This window comes from Stegastes partitus, unplaced genomic scaffold (assembly GCF_000690725.1).
Source record: "Stegastes partitus isolate 25-593 unplaced genomic scaffold, Stegastes_partitus-1.0.2 Scaffold428, whole genome shotgun sequence".
In the NCBI taxonomy this organism is placed as follows: domain Eukaryota; kingdom Metazoa; phylum Chordata; class Actinopteri; family Pomacentridae; genus Stegastes; species Stegastes partitus.
This window is the reverse complement of record NW_007578159.1, coordinates 37,123-62,388: the sequence shown is the minus strand read 5'-3', so window position 1 is coordinate 62,388 and position 25,266 is coordinate 37,123. Positions and strand designations below refer to the sequence as shown.

The following is a 25,266-nucleotide window of genomic DNA, read 5'->3' as shown; positions in this document are numbered from 1 at the left end:
TCTCAAGCCCAAAGTGTGATCGATCCAACTCCGCGCTTAACAGCTGGAGAGGTGTTCTTTTCATGAAATTCTGCACCTTTCTTTTTTTTTTTCTCCAGACATATTTTTTGCTCTTGGCAGCCAAAAAAGTTCTATTTTAATGTCAACAAGCCGCAGAACTTGTTTCCAAACTGCACCAGTCTTGTTTAAATGTTAATTTTGTCAACCACTGATGCTGCATTTTGTGTTGAGGATGCAGGAAATGTTTTCTTCTGATGACTTCCCCCCGTGAAGGTCATATTTGTGCACTGCACCACCACTCCAGAGTCTATTGAATCTTCCCGAAGGTGTTTTTTTTTTTTTTTTGCAGTCGAGCAGTGGTTTTGATTTGTCTTCTTGCCGTGCCCTCGGAATGTTTTCCAGACGTCAACTTGACCTCCACTGTCGCCGTTACCTGCTATTTCTTGATTGCATTACCGACTGAGGAAGTGGCTACCTTTGCTGTCTTCTTATAGCCTTCCTCTGCTTTGGAAAGATCAGCCGTTTTAAATTTTAGGGCACTAGGCAGCTGCTTAGATTAACACGTCTGCTGATTGATGGGATTTATAAAGACTTGACTTGTGCATCACCTGGACTTTGCTAATGATAATTAAAAAGTCATACCTCTAACAAGTTAATCAGGACTTGAGACCTTGATAGAGCTCAATTTCAAACCTTTTTTTTCCAGCTTTAATTGTACAAAATCTAAAGTGATGAACTAATTGCACCTAAAATGTTGAAAAGAATGTTTTATCTTTGATTCGAGGTGCCCAAGCTTCTGTATGCCCTTGCAATTGTTTGTTATTGGTGACTCTTTGGTGATGGTGTCCTCCAAGACCCATGGGTAGGTCACAACCCAGACTAGGAGCAAAAACAATAGCACTAGACTAAACTGTAAACAGCAGCCCTGATTTTAGAGCTCTATTCCCACAGTGCCGAGTTTTGATCTTTCAACTTTGTTGAATGAAACAGCGTCTGCTTACCCTGGCATCAGTCACTTTGAACTCTCTCAGGATATACTGGGGCATGTTATACTCGGCCATGGGGTCCACCACAAAGTACTGGTATCTGGCCGACCTCTCTGCTGGCCAGTACTGGTGGCATTTTTCCTGTCGGGAGTGAAAAAATAGAATACCACAGTGAGCCACAGCAATCTCTTCATAGACTGGCTTCATTGTGTTCGTTCCCAGAAATGTTGTCTTTCAGTTTGTGCTGCATCTCATTTTCATTTCACTTACTCATTTATTTGACAGGGACAGTGCTCATTGATCAACAGAAAGGCAAGTGTTTGCAAACGGGCCAAAGTTAACCTGACGGGCGAGTTTTTCTATCTGCTTCCAGACACGTTGTGGTGCTGTTCTTGCATTTCTGAGGCCGTCACAACTAAATGATAAGAAGTGCATACGTACCCTGCCCATTTCCCTAAGCTTGGTGAGCATAACGACAATAGTTGAGTTGTGCTCCCAGAGCATTCTCCAGAAGTCCTCCGTGGTCTCTGCCAATGGTCCCTGTGTTGCAATGTAGGCTTTCTGTTGCCTGTGGGAAATAATGAAGGTGTGGTACAATCAGCAGAACTTAACAGAAAACGTGACAGCAATGTCTCGTGTATAAACTAGTTGCAGGTGTTCTACTTTGCAGAGCCATGGTTATGGTGGTGTTTTCGCACTTACCTATACCCATCAATGAAACTGGCATTGATGTAGTCAGAGCCCTCAACTCCTCGGATGGGCTGAAGACACACTCGTGTGGACTCGTATGGCATTATGTTAACAAGGCGGTTCTTGAACTTGTTGCAGGGGAGATTGGCACTGATGAATCGTGACGTATGGGCTTTAGTGTTAGCTAAACGCTGCATGGGAAGACAAGAAAAATGTACATCCTTGAGCATGCCGTTTCCAGGTAGAAGCACTGACATTCAAGTTGTTCTTTATTCCCCTGGTAACTGACTGCGTTCGACAAAAAAACACATGATAAAGAGCAGAGCTCTGTGAATGATTGCGTTCCTCGAGAGTGGGGAAAAATACAAAGCATAGGAGGCCGCACATAGCTGGTTCATATAATTGTAAGGTATGGAAGCGGTATCAAAATGATTATTATCGCAAATTACTCCTTTCTTGGAAAAAAAAAATGCTTTGCGGAAAGAAAAATGGATACACAAGTGGTCCTTGAGTGGACAGAATGCAGTGTAATCTAACCTGTTTATCATCTGTTTGTGGAATCCACGGCACAACAAGAAAGTGGGTGCGTGACAAGTAAGGCAATAGCATGCATAAGAGCAGCGCCACTGACTGCAGAGAGGCCTGGATGAGGTCGGCTCGCTGTAAATGCAGAGTGTATTGCGCAAGCCTTTCTGGCAACTCGTCTGTGGCGGGGGGAAAACCTGTGTTTGGGTTTTTTCATGTAAACCAAAACCCCTGTTACTCAAGGAAGGGGAACTGTGGAAGAGGAAACCAGAAAGGGGGAATTTATCGCATGTTGGGTTACACAAGCGAGTCAAGTGACTGGAATGGAGAGGAAACCACAGGCCCCATGCTGTCTAGCAGGCCTAATGCGAACTGGACATGGGTTTGGGAGTTGTACTGGGAATGGCCAATCGATGACATGGGACACAGACAGCCATCGGTGAATGCTACATATGGAAAGTCGCTGGTGCACAGCTGCGTCTTTTACAGTATTCAGGAATCTTAAGACTTGAGCCAGCTTTTTCAGTTTTAAATTCAAGCACGCTATTCACAGTTAATGTCTTTACCTTGAACTCAAGTTCCATGCCAGTGACATTCTCTCCACCCTCTATCTGGGTCAGTTTCTGGATGTAGGCGTATAGGTTTCTGGCGGGCACTTCGGTGGTGCCGCAGTTGACGGCCTCCTGGAGCGCGTCATGTATGAAGACATACTGGTCCTCTGTCTGCACCATGTAGTTGCGCTGGGCACGCATTAGCGTTACGTGCCCGTAGATGTCCACAGTCTTCTCGTGCTTGATCCGTTCCAGCATGGCATCAATCACGATGAAGCAACCTGTGCGTCCCACCCCAGCACTGTAGTAACACAAACGAGACAAGGAGGAAAGGAACATTAGGCGATTTTGATGGAGAAACTATGAATGATATGTTTGTTTAATCTCCAGTCATGTGAACGAGGAACAGTCCACTGGAAGGAGATGTATTTTGTAAACATGCACAGAAGCTTGAAGAAGTTTCTTTCCCAGAAATGAGGCCAAAAAGGTAAACTCTCTCTGCCAAGTTTGCCACTGTAGGATGGAGCGTTTGGCTTGGAGTGTAATTAAATCTGAAGTGGCAGTGTGTGGAGAAGAGGGCTTGGCACTCGCAGCCTTAAGCGGGCTCAGTTCTGGCTTTGCAATCTAGTCTTTCCCTCCCCCCCTGGACCCCACCTGTGCACTCCAACTGATCAGGACTAATCACTTATGCAACAGCAACGTTTAACCTTTATCTCATAGTTCTGAAAAGTGCCACTACAGCAAATGCAAACACGGAACGCCGATGCGCGGTTGCGGGGTTTCGAGGAAATGTGTTTGACAGCTTTGTTAATGTGCCGGGCAACTTCTGAGAAGTGCAGCTGACTACAATTAATGCCATTAGATGAGCACGGTGCACCTAAATGGCATAAGAGCTTTAGAGGAGGCGCTGAAAGGCAGGTCCTCTTCATTAAGATTCACACCGGCACATTTTACATTAGTGTGTAAAATGTGCAAGTGAAAAAAAAAAGAAAGCATTCTGGCAAAGAGGGAAAATGTTTTACTGTTTCACTTTGACCTCTCCTTGCAGGCCAGCTTGAGACATGCTGTATAAACGCAGGCCGCCGTCCGCAGACTGCTGACGAATTAGAAAAAGCTCACCCCTGCACATTACATGTTTTAATAGCGCGTGGCTCAGCACCGAAGACGTTTTCTGATGACAATTTATTTACAGTGAGGTGACAGGGTGCTGTTAAATCTTGTTCGTTAACTCTCCTCCCGCCTCCCTCGAAGCTCGGCATTGACAAGACAAGTCCTTGCACTTGGCACTCCAAAGTAAATAGGTTATTCAATTCATTAAGCTGACATGCCTACGAGGTGTGAGCCATGCTTTTGTGCCTCCTCCTCCTCCTTCTGATGAAGCATTTGTTTTTTTTCCCTTTGCTCTGAGGATCAGGGAAAGGGTTGGAGAAGGGAAACTCAAGAGGGAGTAAAGTTAGTCCCCGGGGGCCAAGTCTGGTTAATGTGCCATGCTGCTGTGGAACTGTGCTGCAAATGGAATAAAGACACGTATGGGAGTCATTGGCTTTAACAAATGATCTGGTGATCACTTTTCAAAATGGCTGACATTGGCTGAATGAGACTGAACTTTTTTTTTTTTCTTTCTTTCTCTCTTTTTTTTCTTTTCTGACAAAACTCTTCACAGCTCTAGGCCAAATAAAAAAAAAAAGTGCATGTGAGTGAAAGAAAGAATTGGGCTGCGAAGAAAAAGTGTCTCAGGGATATTTGAAGAATGAATCACTTCCAGGTCTGAGAACACCTCAGCCCTTGGGCAAAGAGGGGAGGGGAGGATAGAGAAACTGGAAGAGATTTCTCCCTTTACCCCAGCTGTTTCTAATCTGAAAACATTTTACAGTGCAGACCTGAATGTGGGAGAGTGATGACCTGCGAGAGAGTAAGTGACAGAGTGACAGCACCGAGCCGGAGAGACGAGGACAGAGGAAGATGAGGAATTGGGGGGGAAGGATGGAGGCGAGCGGAGTTGAAGCTGGAGATGTCGCCAGTTATCTTGAAGTTGCTAATTTTCAAAACGACTGGGCAGCAGGAATATATATTAACCCCCATTCTTTCCTAAACGCAAGACCAGGAAATGCTTGAAACGTGTACTATTCCTTTATTGACAAGGCATGGCGGTGCGAGTGTGGCGGGGCGAGATGGTGCAGAAAGCTGTCGGTACATTTGGCAGTCGAAGGGGAGCTGGCGGACCGACTGCACTAATGACCTGACACTGCCTTTTCAGCCAGTCAAAACCAGCTGCTTTGGACGTCGACACACATTAAGTGTCAGACTAATATGCTTTCCAGGAGTTTAGGGAATAAGGGATGGGAGAGAAAGTGCAGCGTAAAATACAGCTGCAATGAGTCCGCGAAGATAAAGCATGAGCAGCAGTGAAAGCAATTACATATGTATTGTTACCAAATCTCGAGCTGTCAGCTAACCTGTCACCATCTCGCTGCTCTGCCTATAAAACACACACACACACACACACACACACACAAACTCAAACTCACCAGGATCACTGCGTTGCTGTTAATGGAGTCGATAATCATTTTTAGTCCCTTGCGCGTGTGAATACTTTGCAAAATTGTGGAAAGTAAATGAAAAAAATGTTTTAAAAAGTATTTCATTACCAACTTGGAGGTATAGAATCTTGGCTTTGGCTATTAATCTGACTTTGTACAACCCACGAGAGTGCTGACAGCTGATTCTTGTCCATCATGACTATTCACCCTTTATGTAACCGTGCCGTGGCGACAGTGAGATGGAGCTTTGCAGCAACGCTTATGAAACGTCCATTTGTCTTTTAAATGCCGTTTGGCACTCTGGAACATCATGGCAACGCTGCACGGCTAAATAATAGGACTGTGTTGCATTTCTTTATTTATTTTTTTCTGTTATATTAGGTCTTTGATGGAAACCATTGTTAAAAAGTTGCTGCACTGACGACTATGGTTAGAAAGTCTATTGGACCATCCCCACCCCAGCCGTGAACACAGCTGGGTGCTATCAGGTGTGATCCGGCACACAACCTGTGGAGCAGACATGCAGTCACCACTAGCTGGCAATGCAAGCAAAGCATTTGGCTTGGTTGTGCCCACTCCTTAACTCAGAGCCGTTATAGCGCGTAGGGTCCAAACACAACAGTTTTTTTGTGATGGAAAATAGTCCATAGAAACCTCTCAAACCCAATCTGCACCATGACTTAGCCCTCAGCTGTCCGTGCGGTGCGTTTATTTATGCTTAAGTGGGTAGCTACGCAATTGGTGTTTGCATTTGTTGTTGGCAACCTACGTAAGGGAAAGCAGTCTAGACTACGTTCCACATTATAAGCAGGCTACCACAGCACTTAAAGAAACTCAGGTAATTACTAAAAATCGCCAATGCAAGTTTTTTGCATCAAAGCAACTGTGCATAGCTTCACTGTGTTTGGTGCAAACTGTAAAAATGGAGAACAAGAGTGACCATTGAACATATTCTAAGTTATGGATAAGTTTATGGTGAAAAAATGAAACTGAACAGAGTTGATGTGTGTCTATTGTTTACCTGAACACAATAATAGCAGCAGTCTATGCATCCATTCTAGGAACAGTAGCATTAAATGTAACAACGAAGGCTAGTAAAGTGCAAAGTCAAGTACAGGAGTCTTCAGATTCTGTCAACAGCAAGACAAACTGTAGCTACCGGCCTCAACTTGGAAACAGAGAGCTGGTATCTTGCACGAATTCTGCACTGGATTCAGTTTAGATCTGGAGTTATGCAGTCTGGCATAGGTAGACCATTCACTAGCACTGACTGAGGGAATAAAAACTCTGGCATGTTGATATTTCTTAAACCAATCCCAGTCGTCTTGGGTAAGATAAGAACAGGGTACAGCGACGGTGTTCCCTCCAAATGCAGGGGAGTTGTTTTGCATGCTGGAAATGTGTTATTCAATTCAATTCAAGTGTATTTATATAGTGCAAATTCACAACACGTCATCTCACAGTGCTCAACATAGTCGGGTACAGACCTTACAAATGCTGAACAGAGAACCCAACAACCTGTTTTGTTAAGATGGATATTTTAGAGTTAGCCTTCTACACGACCCAACAGGAAATTTTCATTGAGAAAGCCGAGGGAAATGCACGGCCAAATTTTCTCTTTCGCAGTACTCTAAGGGAAGAATCGGTACTCCACTCGATTGCTAAGATAATCAATAGCTGCAGCCCTACAGTCATGGACAGAGAGGAAGAAGGAAGGCAGGAAGGGGAAAAACGCCTCAGTTGTCAGCTCAGTCCAGTGGGTTGTTCTATAAAAGTTTCCTTCTGAGTCACAAGGAGAGGCCAGTGATCTCCATCTTGTCCTTTTGACCTCTTCTGTGAACTCACAATGGCTGGGCAGCCCTTTAGCTACAAGAGCAAAACAGTCCCTGACCTGTGGGTTAGTGAAAACAGCAGGAGCTAGAAAGGCAGCAAACACGCCGCAACGTCCCTGGAAGAAGATTTCTCTTGATGTTACCTTGTGACGAGTTCTCACTCCGCAGTATGAAACACATGAAAGCGTTTTCATTGATATTCTTAAATACTCCTGTGGGGGATGCATTAGCCACCCACTAAACCCATATTAATGATGTTGCATAAGCGCGTGCAAGACAAAATGAGTTCTGTGAACATTTCTTTACCCTCGCTGTTGTGTAAGGCAGAGTTGTAATTCATGGACGTCCATTTGATGTCCTTTATTTTCACAATGTGGAAATCTCCGTCTTGTGGTGTCTGTGTTGGATTAATAAATCTGAGGATATGATTTTCTCGTGTTTGGACGGAAGACGCTGACGGTTAAGATGAACAAACATGTTTTTAATTAGCGACTCGCGAGCTACCATTCATTCTCTCGCACGTCGACGGCCATTCACTGCTTGTTTTTACGCCTTTATGGTCTTTGTATAAGGCGCCTTAGCACGTACATATGGGGTAAGCTGAATTTTTTTTGGTGTGCAAGCTAATCAGCCAGCTGCTCCAGAGAGACTGCTGTCAATTATAGACACTCTTTTTCTTTTTAAATCGTTTTTTTTTAGCTTTTATTTAGGCCTCGCATGTGCATCAAGAGCTCGAGCAAAACACTTTTAATATTATTCTGCAAGTACGTGACTATATATATACGCGAATAAAAAAATGGCTGTATTTAAAATTGTGGTCAAACACGAAGTTAGAAAATGCATGTATAGGATTTGGAGCTCGACTGTATCTGATAGGGAGCCAGAGGAATTAAAAACTCCCATCTGCAGAGTGACATTAATTCCTACATTCTGCCTCATTGTAAAAAAGTCAGGGTTTTCAATTTGAAGCGATTCTGCAACTAGCACTAATTAACTTCAGCATGTGGTAATTCTAATTCTTCAGTAATCCCTCCTTCCCCTTTTTGTCGCTTTCTGACAAAAGTTTGTATCTGTTACACTCGCTATCGCTGCTTCTTAATTTTTTTTCTTTATATTTTTTTTTTTCCCTCCTTCTGTCACTTTTTCAGCGCCGAGCCTCTGATGACTCCCCGAGTTAAGAGAAGCCAGAAGTCTGCGTTATATCTTTGTGCTCTCTGTTGGGAGTCTGGCCGCTTGTGTAGCTGTGGGAAGTGAAGTTGGCGTGAAAGTTATTTGTTTCAGATGCAATAACCCAGGGGATAAGCCAAGGACTTGTGGGCTGCTGATGTGCGACATGTTAGCGGTGTAGCGAGGAATACGACAGGCCGGCGCGTATCCGTGTGTCACTGTGTGGGAGGAGATGTTTAAGTTTGCTGAGGGCAATGACACTAGTACTCTTTGTGCTGCGATGTTGAAAACACCTTCTGACTTAAAGTGCCTCCTGTGAAAGCTAGTGGGCTGATTTGTTTGGGCTACCGTTTACTTCCCATCAAGTATTCTCCTTTCACAGATTTTTCTCTTCCTCTGGTTCATGTCTAGTCTGTTTTTTTTTTTTTTAAATCATCAAGTGACTCAGATATAGACCTCTAAATAACCGTGAATATGTTGCGTTTTTGTCATATGTATTCATTTATTCATTACAGCAAATGGAGAGGGAAAAAATCAATTTCATGCTTGAGGATATTCCTGTGAATCCATGTTGTTTCTTACCTGCAGTGTACCACCATGGGCCCCGCATCTGGAGGATTGCAAGCTTTCACCCGTCTCAGGAAGGCCAGGAACGGGGTGGGGTGCTCCGGTACCCCGTGGTCTGGCCAGGCCGTGAACTGGAACTGCCTCACCTCCCTCTTCTCGCTGGAGCCGTTCTGAATATGGAGATAGAAGAGAAGAGGTGAGCAACCAACACATCGCTACAGCTGTTGTGCTTCTTTTTTTAAGTTTGCAAAATCCTCACTTTAAAAAGTGCAAATGTCCTGACACAGTACGTGGCCAGCTCCACTGTGTCCAGCAGTGTCACTTGGATGAGACCGTACGTTTCCGTCCCTCTCGTGGGCCAGTACTGGTCGCATTTTACCTGCAGCGGGGAGAAACATGGCATCAGACAAGGCGTGTTTGCGTACATTTTCTGACCTACAGTTGGAGCGAAACAGTCTCGGTTCATGCGTTCGGTGTTTTAGCTCGAGCCCAAAGGCGCTTTACAGTTCTGCAAAGTCAAATAACGGCAAAAACAAACGTCCAAATTCCACTTTATTCCTGCTGACGAGGTTTGATTTTCGAATCAATGGAACGGCCTGAGATATTTGCACAGAGGCAACAGCGCTATTAATTGCGCAGACATACTCAATAATTACAAAGTTAACCACAGTTTTGAGTCATATTATCGCCCCGGCTTTATTGCTATTTGAGTCTACAGCTTTGTTTCTCCAGTAAACGGCCAATAAAACTCGCTTCCATTATAGCATTACTGCTTAGCTGACAAAGAGAAACACTGCTGGTGTTGGGGAGGAAATCACTGAGCTTAATTGTTTTTTCCTCATATTGTCCAATGCCACTGATGTGATTTTAGGAGTATGTTTAACACGAGTTTCCCCCAACACGTCCCGCCATACGAACATCTCTCAATAATGTGACAATTGGACTTCTTGGAATACTCCGATTCCTCACAAGTGTACCATCCACTAATTCCATTTCCCAAGCAGCTGTTGTAACGCCGACACAAAGAGCAGCGGAGTGTTTGCGACACCAGGAGCAATGAAACGATCCTTAATAGCGTTTACTTGCAAATAGTCGAGCTTTAGATATGCAAAACATACAATGACAGCTTGAGTGCTTCCCTGCGAATGATATGACTGATTAATATGAAAGACGCGAGCTGTTAGCGGCAACAAAAGCGCATTATGTGCTACAAATGTCAAATATAATGGTATAGACGCATCGGGATGGGGGTGTGTGTCTCCTAGGAAACGGCAAAGAATAATATCACTCCAGCATCTGCAGAGTGAAACAGACACCTGGATCAGATTTAACGAACAAATCGTGACAACAGGGTTTATTTGCAGATTGTGGGGATACTGAGTGAAACCTGCCGTCTGGATTGAGTCTTCACCCCGGTTAACACGACACTCTTATAAAAGGCACACGAGTGTGAAGGTCAGTAGCTTATGGAGTCTGTCGATGCTTTCATATGCTCAGTCAGATGCTGTAAGATGCTTGAGAGTGAGAGAGAGGGAGAAATAGCGGCTTTTGACTATGTCAGCCTTAACAGACTAGCGAGTGCACAGAGCCGGGCGATGTCGCTTTACAGACTGTCTTTTATCGCTGATTGTAATCCAGTGCCTTCAGCAGTATGAGGCCAATGAAGTACGGCTGGCCACTAATCAGTCAGGACAATACGACGACAGTGTGTGAGGATTGAGGATATCAGCGGGTAGCAGAAAGCAGGCTGGCGTCTTGCGGAGAATAAATACGTGGGCACCTGGAGCGTCGCAGTCGAACGTACTGTACAAGTTTTAGCAGGGTCACGAAGAAAAAGGGATGTCAGAGCGACTGCGGCGCCGTTTGAGGTTTTAAAATCCACTGTTCCTCGTCCCTTACCCTGGACCTCTCCTCCAGCTTGGTCATCATGACGACGATGGCGCTCCTCTGCTCCCAGATCATCCTCCAGAATTCACCAAATGTCTCTGGCAGGGATCCCTGGGTGGCGATGTAGGCGTTCTGCTTCCTGTAGCCGTCTATGTAGTTGGCATTTATGTAGTCGCTTCCAGGGATGCCTAGAAAGAGACAAGGTGAGCCGTCGTCAAAGGGCCGTATCTCAAATTAAATAGTGAATTTTTGTTTGTCTGACACAATGTGAAAAATACAGCGCATTTATTTTCCGTACGCAGCTTATTGGCAGCGATGTCAGGTTTGTACGTCGTGTTCCGATAACGCCGTGTGAGGCTGTCCTCTGTGCCGCCTCGAATTTAGTCAGTAAAACCAGTGTTTTCCGGAAGAAATATAGCATAAACAAGTCACTTTTGGAGCCATTGTTACAGCCCTAACGGATTTGTATTTGCTATCAACAACACATTTAAATCAACAGTTTTTTTTTCTTTCTTTCTCCGCCCTTCTTCGGTATCTGCAACTGACTGACAGATAAAGCTCGGTCTCTAAAAAGTCTATCACCTCACACGGAGAAAAACAAACCAACAAAAAACTAGCAAAACAATTTTCCCCCCCATCTCTCCTCACTCCTCCTTCCCTTTGCTTATATTAAATGAAAGGCACAGCAGCCTTTTCGAATCCAGGGGAAAGAGACAGAGCTGACAGCTAGTCAATGCTTTAGGACTGGCAGTTTAGGGGCTTCGTGCACACATGGTCGACCAAGATAAGTCTCATCTGCATGGGCGCCACGTCTCAGAGAATCCCCTCACTCCTCCCTCCCTCCCCCACGCTTCCACCCCAGACTCCCTTTTACTCTCAGGTAACTTATTCAACAGAAAAAAGGGAAAGAAAATGGAAAATGAACACAGTGAAAAACCCACACACATTATATTTTTCTTTTTTTTTTTTCCCCACCAAACTGTCCCCCGCCCTCTCATTTTGCTTGTTGAAGTTGTCCACACAGCCAGGCGCCTGTGCATTTCTGTGATGGACAAGGGGATAAGTACAATTAAGCCCAGTGTGTTTTCAATTTGAAAAGAAAAAGCAAAAAAAAAAAAAAGACATTACTGTGTGGTTTAATGAGAATGAGTCAAGTTGTTTAATGCACATTTGCAAATGGATTTTGCCTTTATGCTTTCTGTCACTCAGGATTTGTATAAATTCCACCATTTTCTCTGTCAATATGGCTATTAAGGAATAAACATTGTTGTTCAGCACTCAGTCCTCGCACGAGAAAGAAGGAGGGAGGGCGAAAAAAAACAAAAAAAATCTCAAAGAAAGCTTTTAGGGTACGACGCTGTAATGATGATAATGGTGATCATTCGTAGTAGTCGCAGCCATGTTTTAAAACAATGTGCACATTTTCTGTGATTCCTTCATTTATAGACAATTTTTTTGCTTTCTTAATCGACGACCTCGTTTGTCAGTCAGGAGGCAGGCGAGGAAGCATCTGTAATGTTCCAAAAAAATGATTTTTTCAGGGATCTTGCCGATGAAATTCAACGCAAACTACAAAAAATCAAGGGTAGACAGAGTTGCAGGGATTAACCGCCGGCTTAATCCTGCTAAACGCGTGCTTCCTGCGGCCGGGCGACTCTGCGAGAGGTCCTTTTGTCAGCCGCCGCCTAAAGTGGAGCGAGTTCAGTGACGTCGTCGCCGGAACTAAAGTTCACAAACGCTCCTCGAGCGCTGTTTGCCAAAGATTCCGTTGATCCATCCCCGCATCAAAAAAAAAAAAAGTCTGTCTTCAAACTCCCCCAAATCCCTTTTTATTCAAAGAACTCAATCAAAGTAAACAATAGACACATTGCTTGCCAAAAGGCTTTAGAAGGAAAAGAGGAAGTCCCTCATGTCCCCCTGGCTGAGAACTACTCACTTTCTATAGCACAAAGGCTCCGATGTGGCCGTACAGACGTGGCTAATGGAGCTCCATCAACACTCAAGCAGAGAGTTTGTTTCTGAGAGACTGCAAAAAAAAAAAAAGGGCCTCTCCAAAGTCTTTATCTATCTGTTTTTGTCACATTACCCATTTACTACTTTGTTTATTTTGCCTGCGCCCCTCCACGGGAGCAGCACGACGGTTAATTAATAGCCGCGTGTGTGTGTACGCGCGAATGTGTTTAATCCAATAAACTGGTGAAGGAGTCAGCACTTAACTAGCCATTTTCAAAATGCCCTTTCATTCTTCGGAGGCAACGAATCTTTAATGTACCAAAGAATCTTGGTGCAAGTCGGGTCCCGTAATGGGTGGCGCGCATTAATAAAACCAAATATGACGTTCGGAGCGCCGTCCTGCACATCTCAAACGAGTCCTTTCCACGTAATTCTATTAGCGACGGCTAATAGAATGTTTTTATCTCGTGCGCCGCTTTGTCGAGTTCGAGCAGGTAGTGAAAGGGCAAATGTGGATGGGTCTGATATTTGAACAAACACATACCAACAAATGCGTACCGCAAACGGCCGTGCGCTCCGAGCAGCACTCAAAGCCGGCATCAAGGAATGAATTCTGCTGAAGAAGCCGGCTTCATACAACCCCGAGGCGTTGCAAAGAATCACCTGACATTAGGTCAGAGGAATAGATGCTGGTAAAGCTCGCCCGCATCCCTAACCGTATGTGATTGTTTAATTTGATTTGAGTGCTTGCTTCAGCATTTTAAAGGAGAAGCGCCTCTTTTTTTTTTTTTTTTTTTGAGGGCATTTCTTTCTTTGCAAGCACTCGAGGCATGAAAGGAAATAAGTAGCTGGACGTGCTCGCGTAGGAATATAATTTGAAAGTACAGTGTGGTTGCGCTCCTGAGGTCTCGGAGACGCGGCTGCGTCGGCTATGTGTGGAATCGATACGGCAGTTAGGAGGGAAGATGCTGGTGGGCGGCGTACCGTCAATAGCAGAGAGTAAGACTCTGGAATGGTCGTAGGCAATCACGTTGGCATATCTGTTCTTTGGTTTGTTGACCTCAAGGTTGGAGTGCTCCCATGTGAACTGCTGTCCAGGGTCGATGGACTGCGAGAGAGAGAGAAGAAAAGATTTCATTATTATAATGGAGGATTTTGCTGGTGCATAAAACAAGGCTTCTTTTTTTTTTATTTTTTAAACTAAGATTGAATTTCAATCTATAGCGTTTGCCCGTCAGGTGTTTGTGCAACAACAGAGCAAAAATGAAAATCAGATCTATATACTACTGCTCTTTAAAAATGCGCTTGAATCTTAAATCCATACTCGGTTGGCGTCCTTCAGACTTGAACCAGACTTTTGTTTGCCGATGTTGCCATGAAGGCAGTTTACCTTCTCATAAATATTTCCCATGTGTCACTTGTGTCCCGCAATCTGTTTTTTTTCTACTCTAATGGCACAATTGCTGGAGAGGAAACGCTGGAAATACGCATCGTGTGAAACTGTCGTGCACAACATCAATTTTTAGTTGCTGCTGTTTTACCACCTCAAGTGTGCAAAACAGTGATGCATAAAGGTTGTAAAATATTGATAAGATATTACTTCACCTCTTGCCGTTCAGTTACTCATGCATGAGTACGGTTTCCCCCTCTAGGTCCAATAATATCTGTTTCATCTGAGGCCGGTCATTTGAGCACAAAAGCATTTCACGGACTTAGTCATTTCTTTGACATTTTAAAAGAAGAATGCTTGAAGAAGTTGGCTGCTTTGTGACAGCATCAAGCAGCCTTTGAACTGCTCTGGGAAATGGTTTTTGCATTAATGTAATTATATGTTTTGTCATTCACAATCGCGGGTAAGAAGTTACACAATACAGCTCATTATGTAGCATAGCACAATAACCGCATTTTCTGCTTTTGCTAAGTTGTGAATTATATCTTGTTCTTTACAACAATGTACCTGCGGTTATTGAGTCAAATAGAAAATTGTTATTCTCCGCCTGAGAGCTGATATAGTTGCCGAACTCAGACGTTTAATCTTTGCACTTAAGCAGAAAATAATCTGGCTTCTTTGTGGTTAATGAGGCTGATTTCTCTTTCCAAACCTGTAGCGATACTTGTTGAATGCAAAACGTGTTGAGAAAATGTTTATTTCCTCGGCATCGGGGCAAACGGATTCATCAAGTGCTATATTCTAAATCTTATTTGGTTTTAGCTGCAAGGACGCATGCAGCCGCCCAAAACACACAAGACAACCCAAGAAAAAGAGATGAATCAGTGTTACACAGCTCCACATTGGACGCCATGTGCTTCAAATTAAAAGAAAATGTCAGTGAAACGCATAATGAAATGGATAATTTGCATAATGTATGCATAAACGAGCCAATAATCTGTCAGTAAAATCGAACGAGACGTCATTGGCTGCTCGTACATTAAGTCGAGTGAGGCTTGTTGCTTGTTTTAAAAAAAATAAAATAAAAAATCAAAATTGATACGTTTTGTCGTTAAAATTTACAGTGCATCGGCAGTAAAACAGCCACTTCAGCATCGCGGGGCTTTGAAAATAATCATGCAACTGAGAGATATTTTATTGAATAGACGTGAGGTGATCCCAAGGACGCGGATCTCACTCGAGGCAAAGTGCAGCCCTGATCTTTATATAGCTTTTTATTTATTCCATTACTCACTTCATAACTTTATTTTGCCGCTTTACTTATTTATATCTGTTACTTTAAGGAAACAAAACAACAACAACAGCATTTTGTAGTTTGGAGAATGCTGGGAATTCCCGTTGTTTGAACAAAGCCTTTAGACGGACGTGAATCACTTTCTCACGGTCGGAGATAAAAACCCGAGCTCCACGTTCTCTCTCCGTACCTGGCTGTTTCCTGCCACTGCTAAAGGACTCGGTGATGGAGGTCTGTTTTGCCCTTGCAGCGGCTTTATTTTAGCTTCAGTGACTAATGCATTTGTGGAGCCAAAGTTCATACACGACTATAACGAGGGAAAAGGAGAAGCAGTGTTATTTAGACTTTGAGCGTATCCACCGTCTACGGGGTCCCCCGTTGATGATAAAATACACATTTACCTCGAGTTTATTCATCGATCTTTTAATGTAATAATCAATCCTAGAACAGAAGCATCGGGAGTGGAAGCTATCGATATTTTAGCATCGATCCACGCAGCATTACCTCTCGCATATTTCATCCTAAGTTGGCTCTTGCGGATGGAAATCTGACTTAAAAGTCTGCTTTTAAGAACTCCGTGTTGTCTTTGGCTCGCCGCTACATGCAAATGATTAAATCCGCCAAAAGGATGTAGCCCGAATTGGTCGCAGAGGAAATGCTTGTGTGCTCATTTGATTAGCCGTACTTTATGGCACATGCTAGAACGCCACACTTGAGACCAGTTCAATTTCCCACCTAAGCCCTCGTTCGACTTTGTAAAGCAGGGACTGATAGGGGTCCCTCGTGACTGATAAATGAACTATAAAATATAATATCACAAAGGGAAAACACGGAGACGTGAAAAATAGCATTCCCCTCTCACATTACGGGGAAGAGCTTGTGTTATTAATGACAACAGACTGGTTTTACGAGTTCATCTCCGCTGACGGTGATAGAAGCGCAACAGAACGGCCACGTTGACCTTTGTTATAATCTCAAAAAATCTGCCTATTTATAATTACTTTGGAGTAATTTGTATGGACAACAAATCAGCTTTTAGGCTACTTTAATGATCGCAAACTTCACATATCACGCGGTTAAACATTAGGAGGTATTTAAGAGCACATAAAGCTCAGCGTGAATGCATTTAAGCGCCGACTTCTTTATCTGCAGAAATCACCCAGGCAGCAATATGTAGGAGACAAACCACCGCCTAAGTCTGATATTTTATCAAAATATGTTGAAACAGTGGGCTGCAACATTGCTCATAATAAAAATCTTTATTTCATTGTGCTCGCAAAATTGCTTTCCACTGCTCTCGAGTAAGCACTATGAAATTGGAATTCAATGTACTTAAGCTGCAGTAATGATTGGGCAGCTTGGCAGGCACCCGTACGGTGACCTCATAGATTTTGGAGTTGCTGAAGGACCCGTAGAGAGAAATGGGCAGAGGAAAGGTGGCCATTCATATCCCGCACAGAGAGGATCTCTGGCTTGCATGTTTTTTGCTCGACTGCAAATAGAACTGCGTTGTGATGCAGATATGAAGGAAACATGACATGATCTCATCAGTCAGTGAGAGTTTTACGTTTAGAAATTTTTACTTTGATGTACTATGATTTTTAGTATAGTAGACATACAGGTAGAGACTTGAGCTAAAGTGTGGATATAGTGTCAACAAATCAAAGCCTTTAAAATCTCTGTGGTGTATTAGTCACTCCTGTTAAGTAGGCAGCAGGGCACTAGGGTATCCAAGCATAAACAATGGGTAGATATGGATATATACATAGTGAGATGGCGATATAAACAGTCATATATAAATCTATTTCTCTATGTATGTTTGCTGTATCCCACATATTTCTATTGTGGGGCATCTGACAGCAGCACATAATAGTATTTTACCTTTAATCACCATAAAAATATCTCTTATATTAACAGCATAGTCATTCATAAACACAGATTTCACCTTTAAATAGTAAAATAATGTCTGTGGTAGCTATCATCCTGACATTTATCACTAATTTTGGGCCTCTCTCTTTCATTCATCTGTCTGAGGAAGTCATGTAGGTCAGCCAGCAGACACAATAGCATGAGCGCTTGAAGTGGAACGCTGCCAATATTAATGTTAGCTTTCCTGTTTTGACTCGACAAACAGCCTGCAGTGAAAAAAAAAATGCACAAGGGGATGACTTTAAATCTCCAGGAATATTAAATATATATTAAAGTTTATTAGTTTTTAACCCCATCCAGCCACAAAACCCAACTGATGCATTGTTGAGGCTTCTGGGAAAATACAATCGATGGCAAAATGGTGGGATTTGGCCAAACACATGAAATAGCGGCAGTAATTTGAAATTTCCTTAAAAATGGATTGAATTTCTTGAACATCTGGTGCATGCAGCCGTCTCCCTTTTCTGACACTCACCTCATATTCCTGGGAAAACTTGAGGTTGTCGTTGGCTTTCAGGCGCTCTAGATGATCTGCCAAGTCCATGACGGGGATCGGAGGGTGACTGGCCATGCCTGTCAAATAGACGGACTGAAGGTCAGTCGCCGGTCTTCGCAAGGCGGCATCACCCAAGCACAAGCAAATCATTAGATAAGCAGCATGTGGTTATAACAGGGAGGAATGGAAGAGTGGATCTTGTTAGGCTAGTTTGTTCACTCAAAGCAGTGACCATGCTCGTAAAAGAGAATATATATATATATATATGGACACAGAAGCCAATGAGAAGTCATCGAGCAACACTTGCCCCACTGGGACTCTCCCTATTGAGAGAGAAGAACGTTATTCACACGAAATGCTGCAGCGGAGAGTTAGCATGACAGTAAAGCACAGACACGAACAAACATCCCAAAATAAAAAATTAAAAAACAAAACAAAAGAAAGACATTCAATGTTAGGCCAGATGTTGACGTCTGCTTTGAGTGATGACATGATTTCAGGCTGTCATTTTCAAACTCCGCCTCCTGTGATGATATAGCATTAACACCAGATGGATTAGATGGGGATGGAAATACAAGACTTGGCAGGAAATTTAAAAAAAAAAAAAAGGGGGGGGAAAAAAGGAGGGAATTAAAGCTGGAAAATAAAACAAAAAAAAACAAATCATGTCAAATGCATAATCGAGACCAACTAACTTGACAAATGGAGGTTACTGGGGTGACTGGGCGCACCTGAACCTGTGGAGGAAACGGCGGTGGAATTAAGTACATTGCAGACGTCATAGCAATGTGATGACTAATTTCTTCACAAAAGGAAGGTAGAAAATGTGACAAGAAGTAGCTGAATGATTATGTGTATTCTAAATGGGACATCCATTAGTAACAAACAAATCACCATGCTAGAAGCTTTGCTATGCCATGCTCATTTTATGGAAATAAGAAAGCGGACAGGGGGGGGATTAAAATCCTCGCATCTCAAAGCAGAGCTGGATATTATTTAGCCTGAGATGCACTACTTGCAGTCTGAAACTTGCGGTTAAGTTTGTTTAATAATGTAGAATTAACAAGGCTGGAGTGAAAAGCTCGAAAACAGACCACCTTTTTTTTACCACAATCCAGACCAGAAACCTTAAGATCCATGTGCCACTTTGACACACCAGTTGGGTGACGGTGTCTCTCTCTCCACCGAGGTGATGTTTCATTTTGGTTTCTGGCACAAGTGGGCATTAGCTAATGGAAGCTGCGCTGTTTTCCCACCCACTCTCGCGTCTCTCTGAAAGACGGCAAAGGCTGTTTCTATCGCAGCCCACTACTCAAAATCCATTTCCACCAGTGGGGGGACAATGGAAGTACCTTTTCCGGCACGCTGTCGCTCAAACATCAAGCATCCTTAAGATGAAAATGTCCATTGAGGGGGTAAAGAGGTGAAAGGAAGGGTAGAGAAAGTAGGGGAGAGAGGTGGTCTAATGTACAAGCGCTTCGGGACTTGAGAGAAAGTGGTCGGGTGGTAGGGAAAAAAAAAATAAAATGATTGGTCCTTTTCGAGCAGCGAGAGAGCCAAGATACCAGCTCTCAGAAAGGTTGTTGGGGGGAAAAATGATGGCTTAAGAGGCGAGCGAAATAGTGGAAGGATGGTTGAGATCACTCTGAGCCAAAAGGAAAAATACCCCTCTGCTAGGATGAAACAGTCTGTAATGGTCCTAAAATCATTGAAGAGCTTTCATAAATATGCATAATCTTTTTGCAAAAAAATGAGCCTGCAGGGATAATTCATCCTCCTTTCATAGTAGCTGACCTGAAAAATATGGCTTTGATATTACAACATTATTGGCAGTCTACGAAACACGTGTCCCAAAGCAGTGGGTGCCAGAGGAACTCAAACGGCAGTTAAGTGTGTCACTCCGGGCCACGATAGGGGCAAAGATGCATACTGCCTTTCCAGGTGATAAATGGACTGCGACTGCCATCTTTTCCCGAGGCGGGAAAGCGGCCGCATGACTGAGCCAAGGCATGACCACTGACCACTCACCTCGGCACTAAAGGTCGGAGCGAGTAAACACGAGTGTTTATAGCTTGTCACCGCTTCCTCGGCGCTATCAGCCGGCGTGCATACAGATTGAAAACACACGTAGCCGCGGTGCATTTTTGTGTTTCCCCCCCCGCATCTTGCAGCGGCACTATATCACCCAGGCGGGACTGCGGTGTTCAGAGCAAGCATGACAAGTCTTGATGACCTGGATAACCCAGGTGCAGGAGGAAGATGACAGATGCCATGAAACTGTCAACCCTGCATTCCTGCCTCTTCATTTTCCGCCGAGGAGCGTCTCCAGGGAGGACGGTGTCAGTTTTGACCCTCCGTGCCTCCTCCGAGCACCTGTCCGCTGTCTACCTGCAAACTGCTCGCTTGTTTAGTGCCAGTCTTGCTGCTAGAGATTACTTTTTTAGGGTGCCAGCAGAGGTTTCGAACGAAAAAAAAAAGCAACAGCTTAATTGTGAAGTTTCTTTTCCTCAAAGCAAGCAACCAGTAGCATCTGCATCCTTTCCCACATGCAGTCTTAGAGTCACAGTATAAATCTTCGGCTTTATACTCACCGGGCGTTTGGAAGTTGAGACGGCGAAGCTCGACCGGGTCGGTGGGGTGGTGAAGCGGCATTTCCTTGCTGTTGGGGAGACTACCTTTTCTAGCTTCAGATTCTGCTCTTTTTCTGTAGAACAAACGGCAGATAGTTTGTTTTTTTTGTGTAATTATTTCTCGACATTTCTCTGTTTTGCACTCTTTTAATTCTTCCTGTGCAACCTCAAAGCTTGCCTTGTGGTCTCGTGAATAATGAAGGCAGATATGTAATTAAGGAGGTGACAGGACTGCATTCTTTCAGTACATAGGGCTACGGGGGGGTGGGCTAAATAGCATCATCACTTTGCGGTATAATGCCATCCAGTACAATAGCCCTTAGCCGTTAAATACTACCCCGAGTGAAGCCTAATGTTCACTTCTCAGCGATGGTGTCAGGATTGCATGTGGATTCAGCTTTGTAGTAATTCGGAAGCTGTAGTTAGGGAGTGGTATTAGAGCACAATCTATTGTAACCTGGTGCTGTGTGTTTACTACAAGGCCATTGTACTGCATTCTCTTATGTTGGGGACCTTTATTTACAGTTTATTTTTCAGTATTTTCAATGCAGGTGTAAAGATTCACAATCTCTCACACATGGAAATGCAGTTTTATTCATTCATAACAGTCAATTCAAGATGTAATTTGGTGTTTATGTGGCATTTATTAGAAAGATAAATATGCTTTGATTTTAGAAGTCTCTATATGTTTAGATACAACATGTACAGTCCAAGGAGAAAACAAAAAGGGGAAGGGGGGTTTGAAAGGGGATTATTTTATTTCTACTTCTTTCTCACTCTTACCTGTCTGGTTTGCTGCTCCATTGGTCGGCAAGGAAAGAAATATCAACACAACATTAGGCGGTGAGACCTTTGGCTTTATGTAACGGAGAATTTCAGAAACTTTTATTTTTTCTCTGTCTTTAGAATAGCTGAATGACAGGCTTGCGTAAGAGACAAACGATACCAATCATATCTCAGTTTTGCTTGGCGTGCAAGATTAGTGATGCTTCACTTCAGAGATTATGCTCAATTATGCAGCCTTGGGGTTCTTTTGTCTCAAATACTACAGTTTCCCAGGTGCATCCAAGATTTGTACATTGTATATCTGCTATTTCAAGCAGTTTCAGCTGATTGCTTCTTGTTCAAGCATAAAAGTCATCTCTTGACTCCTAATTGCTGTGTCTGTCTTTTCCTGCCTACCACTGTTGCATTTATTAAAAATCACAAATTGTGCATGTTCAGGATTCATGAATGTGGTATTATAAATGCAATCAACGCGTGCAATCATAGTTTTTTTTTTTAAATGAATGTGTATAAATTAAGCACATGGTGTTGAAATGTATGCTTTAGTTAAAAAAAAAAACCCAAACCCATTAGTGTGGTAGTAGACATGACCTGACTTCAATTACTGTACTCATAGGAGCCCTATTTACTCTGATTTATGTTTCCCTCTGATGAAGCTGCACATCCCGGAACATGTCTGTCTTCCCTTTTGTTTTGCACAAGAGAAGAGCGCTGTCACATAAAAATTGATCCCGACGAGAGAAATATCTCCTGGATATGCGCTGAATGTTCTCTAACGCGGCGGTGACACCGGCTCGGGTAATCGATGTGTAAATCTGCCCGCCGCAAATGGAAACGCCGAAGCCCACCGCATATGCAGTTCACTTACAGTTCACCTTCGTGTTACCCAAACCAAAAATTTGATATGAATGGATCCCAAGGACAATAATGCGTAAGCAAGAGCCAGAATAAAGCTGCACCCATAAACCTCTTAGATTACACTCATACTATTGATGTGTGTTTTTTTTTGTCTTCAATATTGTTACTGATTTTAGCTTGTGCTGACTCTTCAGTTCCTAATCTTTCCAAAATTACACCTTGAGGACTGCTGTGAAATTCTGCTTAGGCCTGGACATTTGAGTGAATGAACTCTGCAGAAAATGTGACTTATAGAAAAAAAAGGTGAGACGAGATAGCAAAGGAGGAGAGGGAGGGGATGGAGAAAAAAAAAAAAAAACAAGTGCGTAGATGTGTGCATGTAGGAGGGGCTTGTGTGGCGGCGTGAGGTCAAAGTCGGGATCTGGAGCCGAGTTCCCCTGTGGGATGGGTAGCGGTGAAAAAGCGGAGGGGCCGGGGTGGCTGGGAAGCTAGCCCGGGCCCCAGGGCCTTTCTAAAGCTGCACACACACATGCAGTGACATGCAGCAGATAGTCAAAGCTCTCCACTCCTACGCTTGACTGATGAGCAGTGACAGCACGAGGCCTGACTACCACTAGGGGGTTTCGGGCAAAAAAAAAGAAAAAAAAAAAAGCTGTTTTTCCTTAGTGTGAAAGTGCACAACAGTAAGTGTTTTCTATGTGGGTTTCTGAGTGTGTGTGTGTTCGCGGGGAGCGGAGGGATGTGTCTGATTAACTTTCAGTCAACGCACGTGTCTCTGTGTGAAGGATTGTGGGCGCCCGCGCTTGATGGCTTGACAGTTTGGGTAGCTGCATGCTCGGATTTACACGTACGAGATTTAAAGTTTGCCGAGAGTGAGGGTCACGGATAGTCTGAGGATCAATGCGCCTCAGGCTTTAAGTTAAAATCGCGCATTTAGTGTCTGCATTCGAATGTGCTAATTGAAGATTTGTGCGAGGTGGTGTGTTGGTTGCACGAATGTTAAATATTGAAAGGTTATATATAAAAGTTGAGTGGCTGCACACGAGATGAATTTTAAACACACATAAGTATGTGTAGCGCACGGTCCCTATATGCAGTGAATGTGTGCGTCTTATCATTCCATATCCTCACCTCTTGTATAGAAGGATGGCAATGACGATGCATATGATGAAGACAACAGCCAGAACGGGGCCCACCACCCAGATGAGACCCTCCTCCTCGTCGATGACCGGCTGCGGTGGGATGCCGGCCGACACAACCGGGTCGGAGTAGGGACTGGTGGCGTACATGATCTGAGCGAGGATAAAACAAATCATTTTATCGGTCTCTCATGTGTCAAACTGTTCCCTCAACATCCAGAACTGGAATGCTGGAGGACGCTTATTTTGAGAAACAGCACTGCAAGGTTTCCATTAATTTGCCCCACAGGGCATATCTAAGACAGGACTTCCAACAATGCAAATGGAAAGCCAATTCAAAGTTTTTCCTGTGTAATTTCTGCTAAGCTGCAGTTTGACCAATCACAGTTATCTTCAATATCTCTCCTATACAGCAGCCTTGATTGGCCATTTCATATTCTAAGCGAAGATAAAAAAAAAAAAAAAAAAGGTCTTGTGGGAAGAAAATATATGCTTCAGTGGGCAAATTAGAGATTTCCCTCCGTCCGTCATTATCGTTTCTGCTCTACCTGAACTCGGGGTTAGTGGAGAGAGTGTGAGGCTGCACTATAGACCCTGCAGCTCATCAAATCCATCATCTCGCCTGCAGCTGCCTAATAATGCGGCTTTCTGGTCTCCCGTCCAGACAGACACACACAGTAGCTGCAGCGGCGGAGATAAGGTGGACCGCACGTAGGACGCAATTAAAGAGGAGCTCCGTTATCGAGGTATTCTTGCGATCAGCTAAGGTCTTAAGGGGCTTCTCTCCCCGAAGCAGCAAGGGTCAGCTCCTTAGGCCGGCTGCAGCTTTAAGTTTTCGAGTTAAAGCCTCACAAGGGCTCAGAGTAACACATCTGACCGGGAGCAAACTCCGACCCCGCGCCGAGATTCAAGCAGATTTAACCCCTTTCTGTCTGGGAAGAGTTTTCAGAACAACAGCGGTGGACGTCCCAGAGGACAGCCGAGCTAAAGTTCGAGTCGAGGATAACATGAGAGACACGCGAGATTATACGGCGCGGGAAAAAAGAGCTGACGTACGTTTTCAGACATCTCCAGGACAGCGAGCACGAAGAAGATATATTCCAGGCCGGTCTCGAGTTGCTTGTTTTCAAAGTCCCCGTACATCTTGCCGTCTCCCAGGGTGAAGTCTTTGGGCAGGTCTTTGTAGTAAGCAGCGATATAGGCTCTGGGTTCTGCCTGCCGCTGGAACCGAAGGCCTCTGCTCGTTCGGTTTATCTCCTTCAGCAGCTACAGTGAGGAATAAGAAGCAGACAGTTGATAACACACAGCGACATGTTCCAGCACACACACACGAAAACAAATCTGTCTATCTAGATTTTTTCTTCTTCTTTTTGCTTTTTTTTTTCTTGGTCTGATTGCTGAGCTGAAAATGCTGATTGCAAACGGCAGAACATTACAGAAAAGATCAATGACTTATTTCATCTGTTTTTGGACTACAAAAGATGGCGAGATTAAAAGATTGTGTGGATTTCCAGCATATAAATCAGCTGAGGATTATCCAACAGCTTCAAACAGTAAGAAGAAAAAAACGAGAGAGACTGAATTAATTCAAAACTTACATAGCTCTATTATTGTTTTGTGTTGTTGTTTGTTTGTTTTTTCTTGTTGATAGTGAGAGTAGACACAGAGTGACAAGAAAAAGAACATTTTTATATAGTTGCATGCATTTTAGAATTATAACTTCTTGCCTTAAATATTCATGAAAGAAAAATGAGAATATTTGATTTATCGTGTCAATAAATGGCTTTAAATTTTATTTTGATGAGAAAAAAAACAAAAGATTGACTCGAAAAATGTAAGATTTAAATATTTTCCGACGTCCCTGCCAGTTTAGTTTTCAAAGAAAACCATTATATATCTATAATGTTGGAACAAAAAGTGCCACCTTTTCTCTTCCAACCGACAGAAGGAAACGCCGTGCCCTTCATACAAGTCTGTTTCATCGCACTTTAAATTTCCAGTACAAAGCGTGGATGATAATTATGCTAATCAAGGCCCGGCTAGTTG

General features: G+C 43.5%; 1 protein-coding gene across 2 annotated transcripts in view; it reads right to left on the bottom strand.

Annotated features, from left to right (window-relative positions):
• Nucleotides 1-25,266, bottom strand: part of LOC103360329 (receptor-type tyrosine-protein phosphatase delta-like) — a 48,150-nt gene that overhangs the window by 3,126 nt on the left and 19,758 nt on the right. Inside the window, exons 15-27 of one of the 2 annotated variants that reach the window (XM_008286036.1) lie at nucleotides 24,277-24,486; nucleotides 23,213-23,373; nucleotides 20,399-20,511; nucleotides 18,503-18,544; nucleotides 17,787-17,884; nucleotides 13,683-13,806; nucleotides 10,758-10,933; nucleotides 9,118-9,237; nucleotides 8,874-9,028; nucleotides 2,768-3,053; nucleotides 1,689-1,867; nucleotides 1,428-1,554; nucleotides 1,002-1,127 (exon numbers count right to left, since the gene is read on the bottom strand). In XM_008286036.1, the coding sequence (XP_008284258.1) occupies nucleotides 1,002-1,127; nucleotides 1,428-1,554; nucleotides 1,689-1,867; nucleotides 2,768-3,053; nucleotides 8,874-9,028; nucleotides 9,118-9,237; nucleotides 10,758-10,933; nucleotides 13,683-13,806; nucleotides 17,787-17,884; nucleotides 18,503-18,544; nucleotides 20,399-20,511; nucleotides 23,213-23,373; nucleotides 24,277-24,486 (1,917 nt within the window). The remainder of the gene's footprint in view (nucleotides 1-1,001; nucleotides 1,128-1,427; nucleotides 1,555-1,688; nucleotides 1,868-2,767; nucleotides 3,054-8,873; nucleotides 9,029-9,117; nucleotides 9,238-10,757; nucleotides 10,934-13,682; nucleotides 13,807-17,786; nucleotides 17,885-18,502; nucleotides 18,545-20,398; nucleotides 20,512-23,212; nucleotides 23,374-24,276; nucleotides 24,487-25,266) is intronic. The other variant, XM_008286037.1, reaches the window with a different exon arrangement.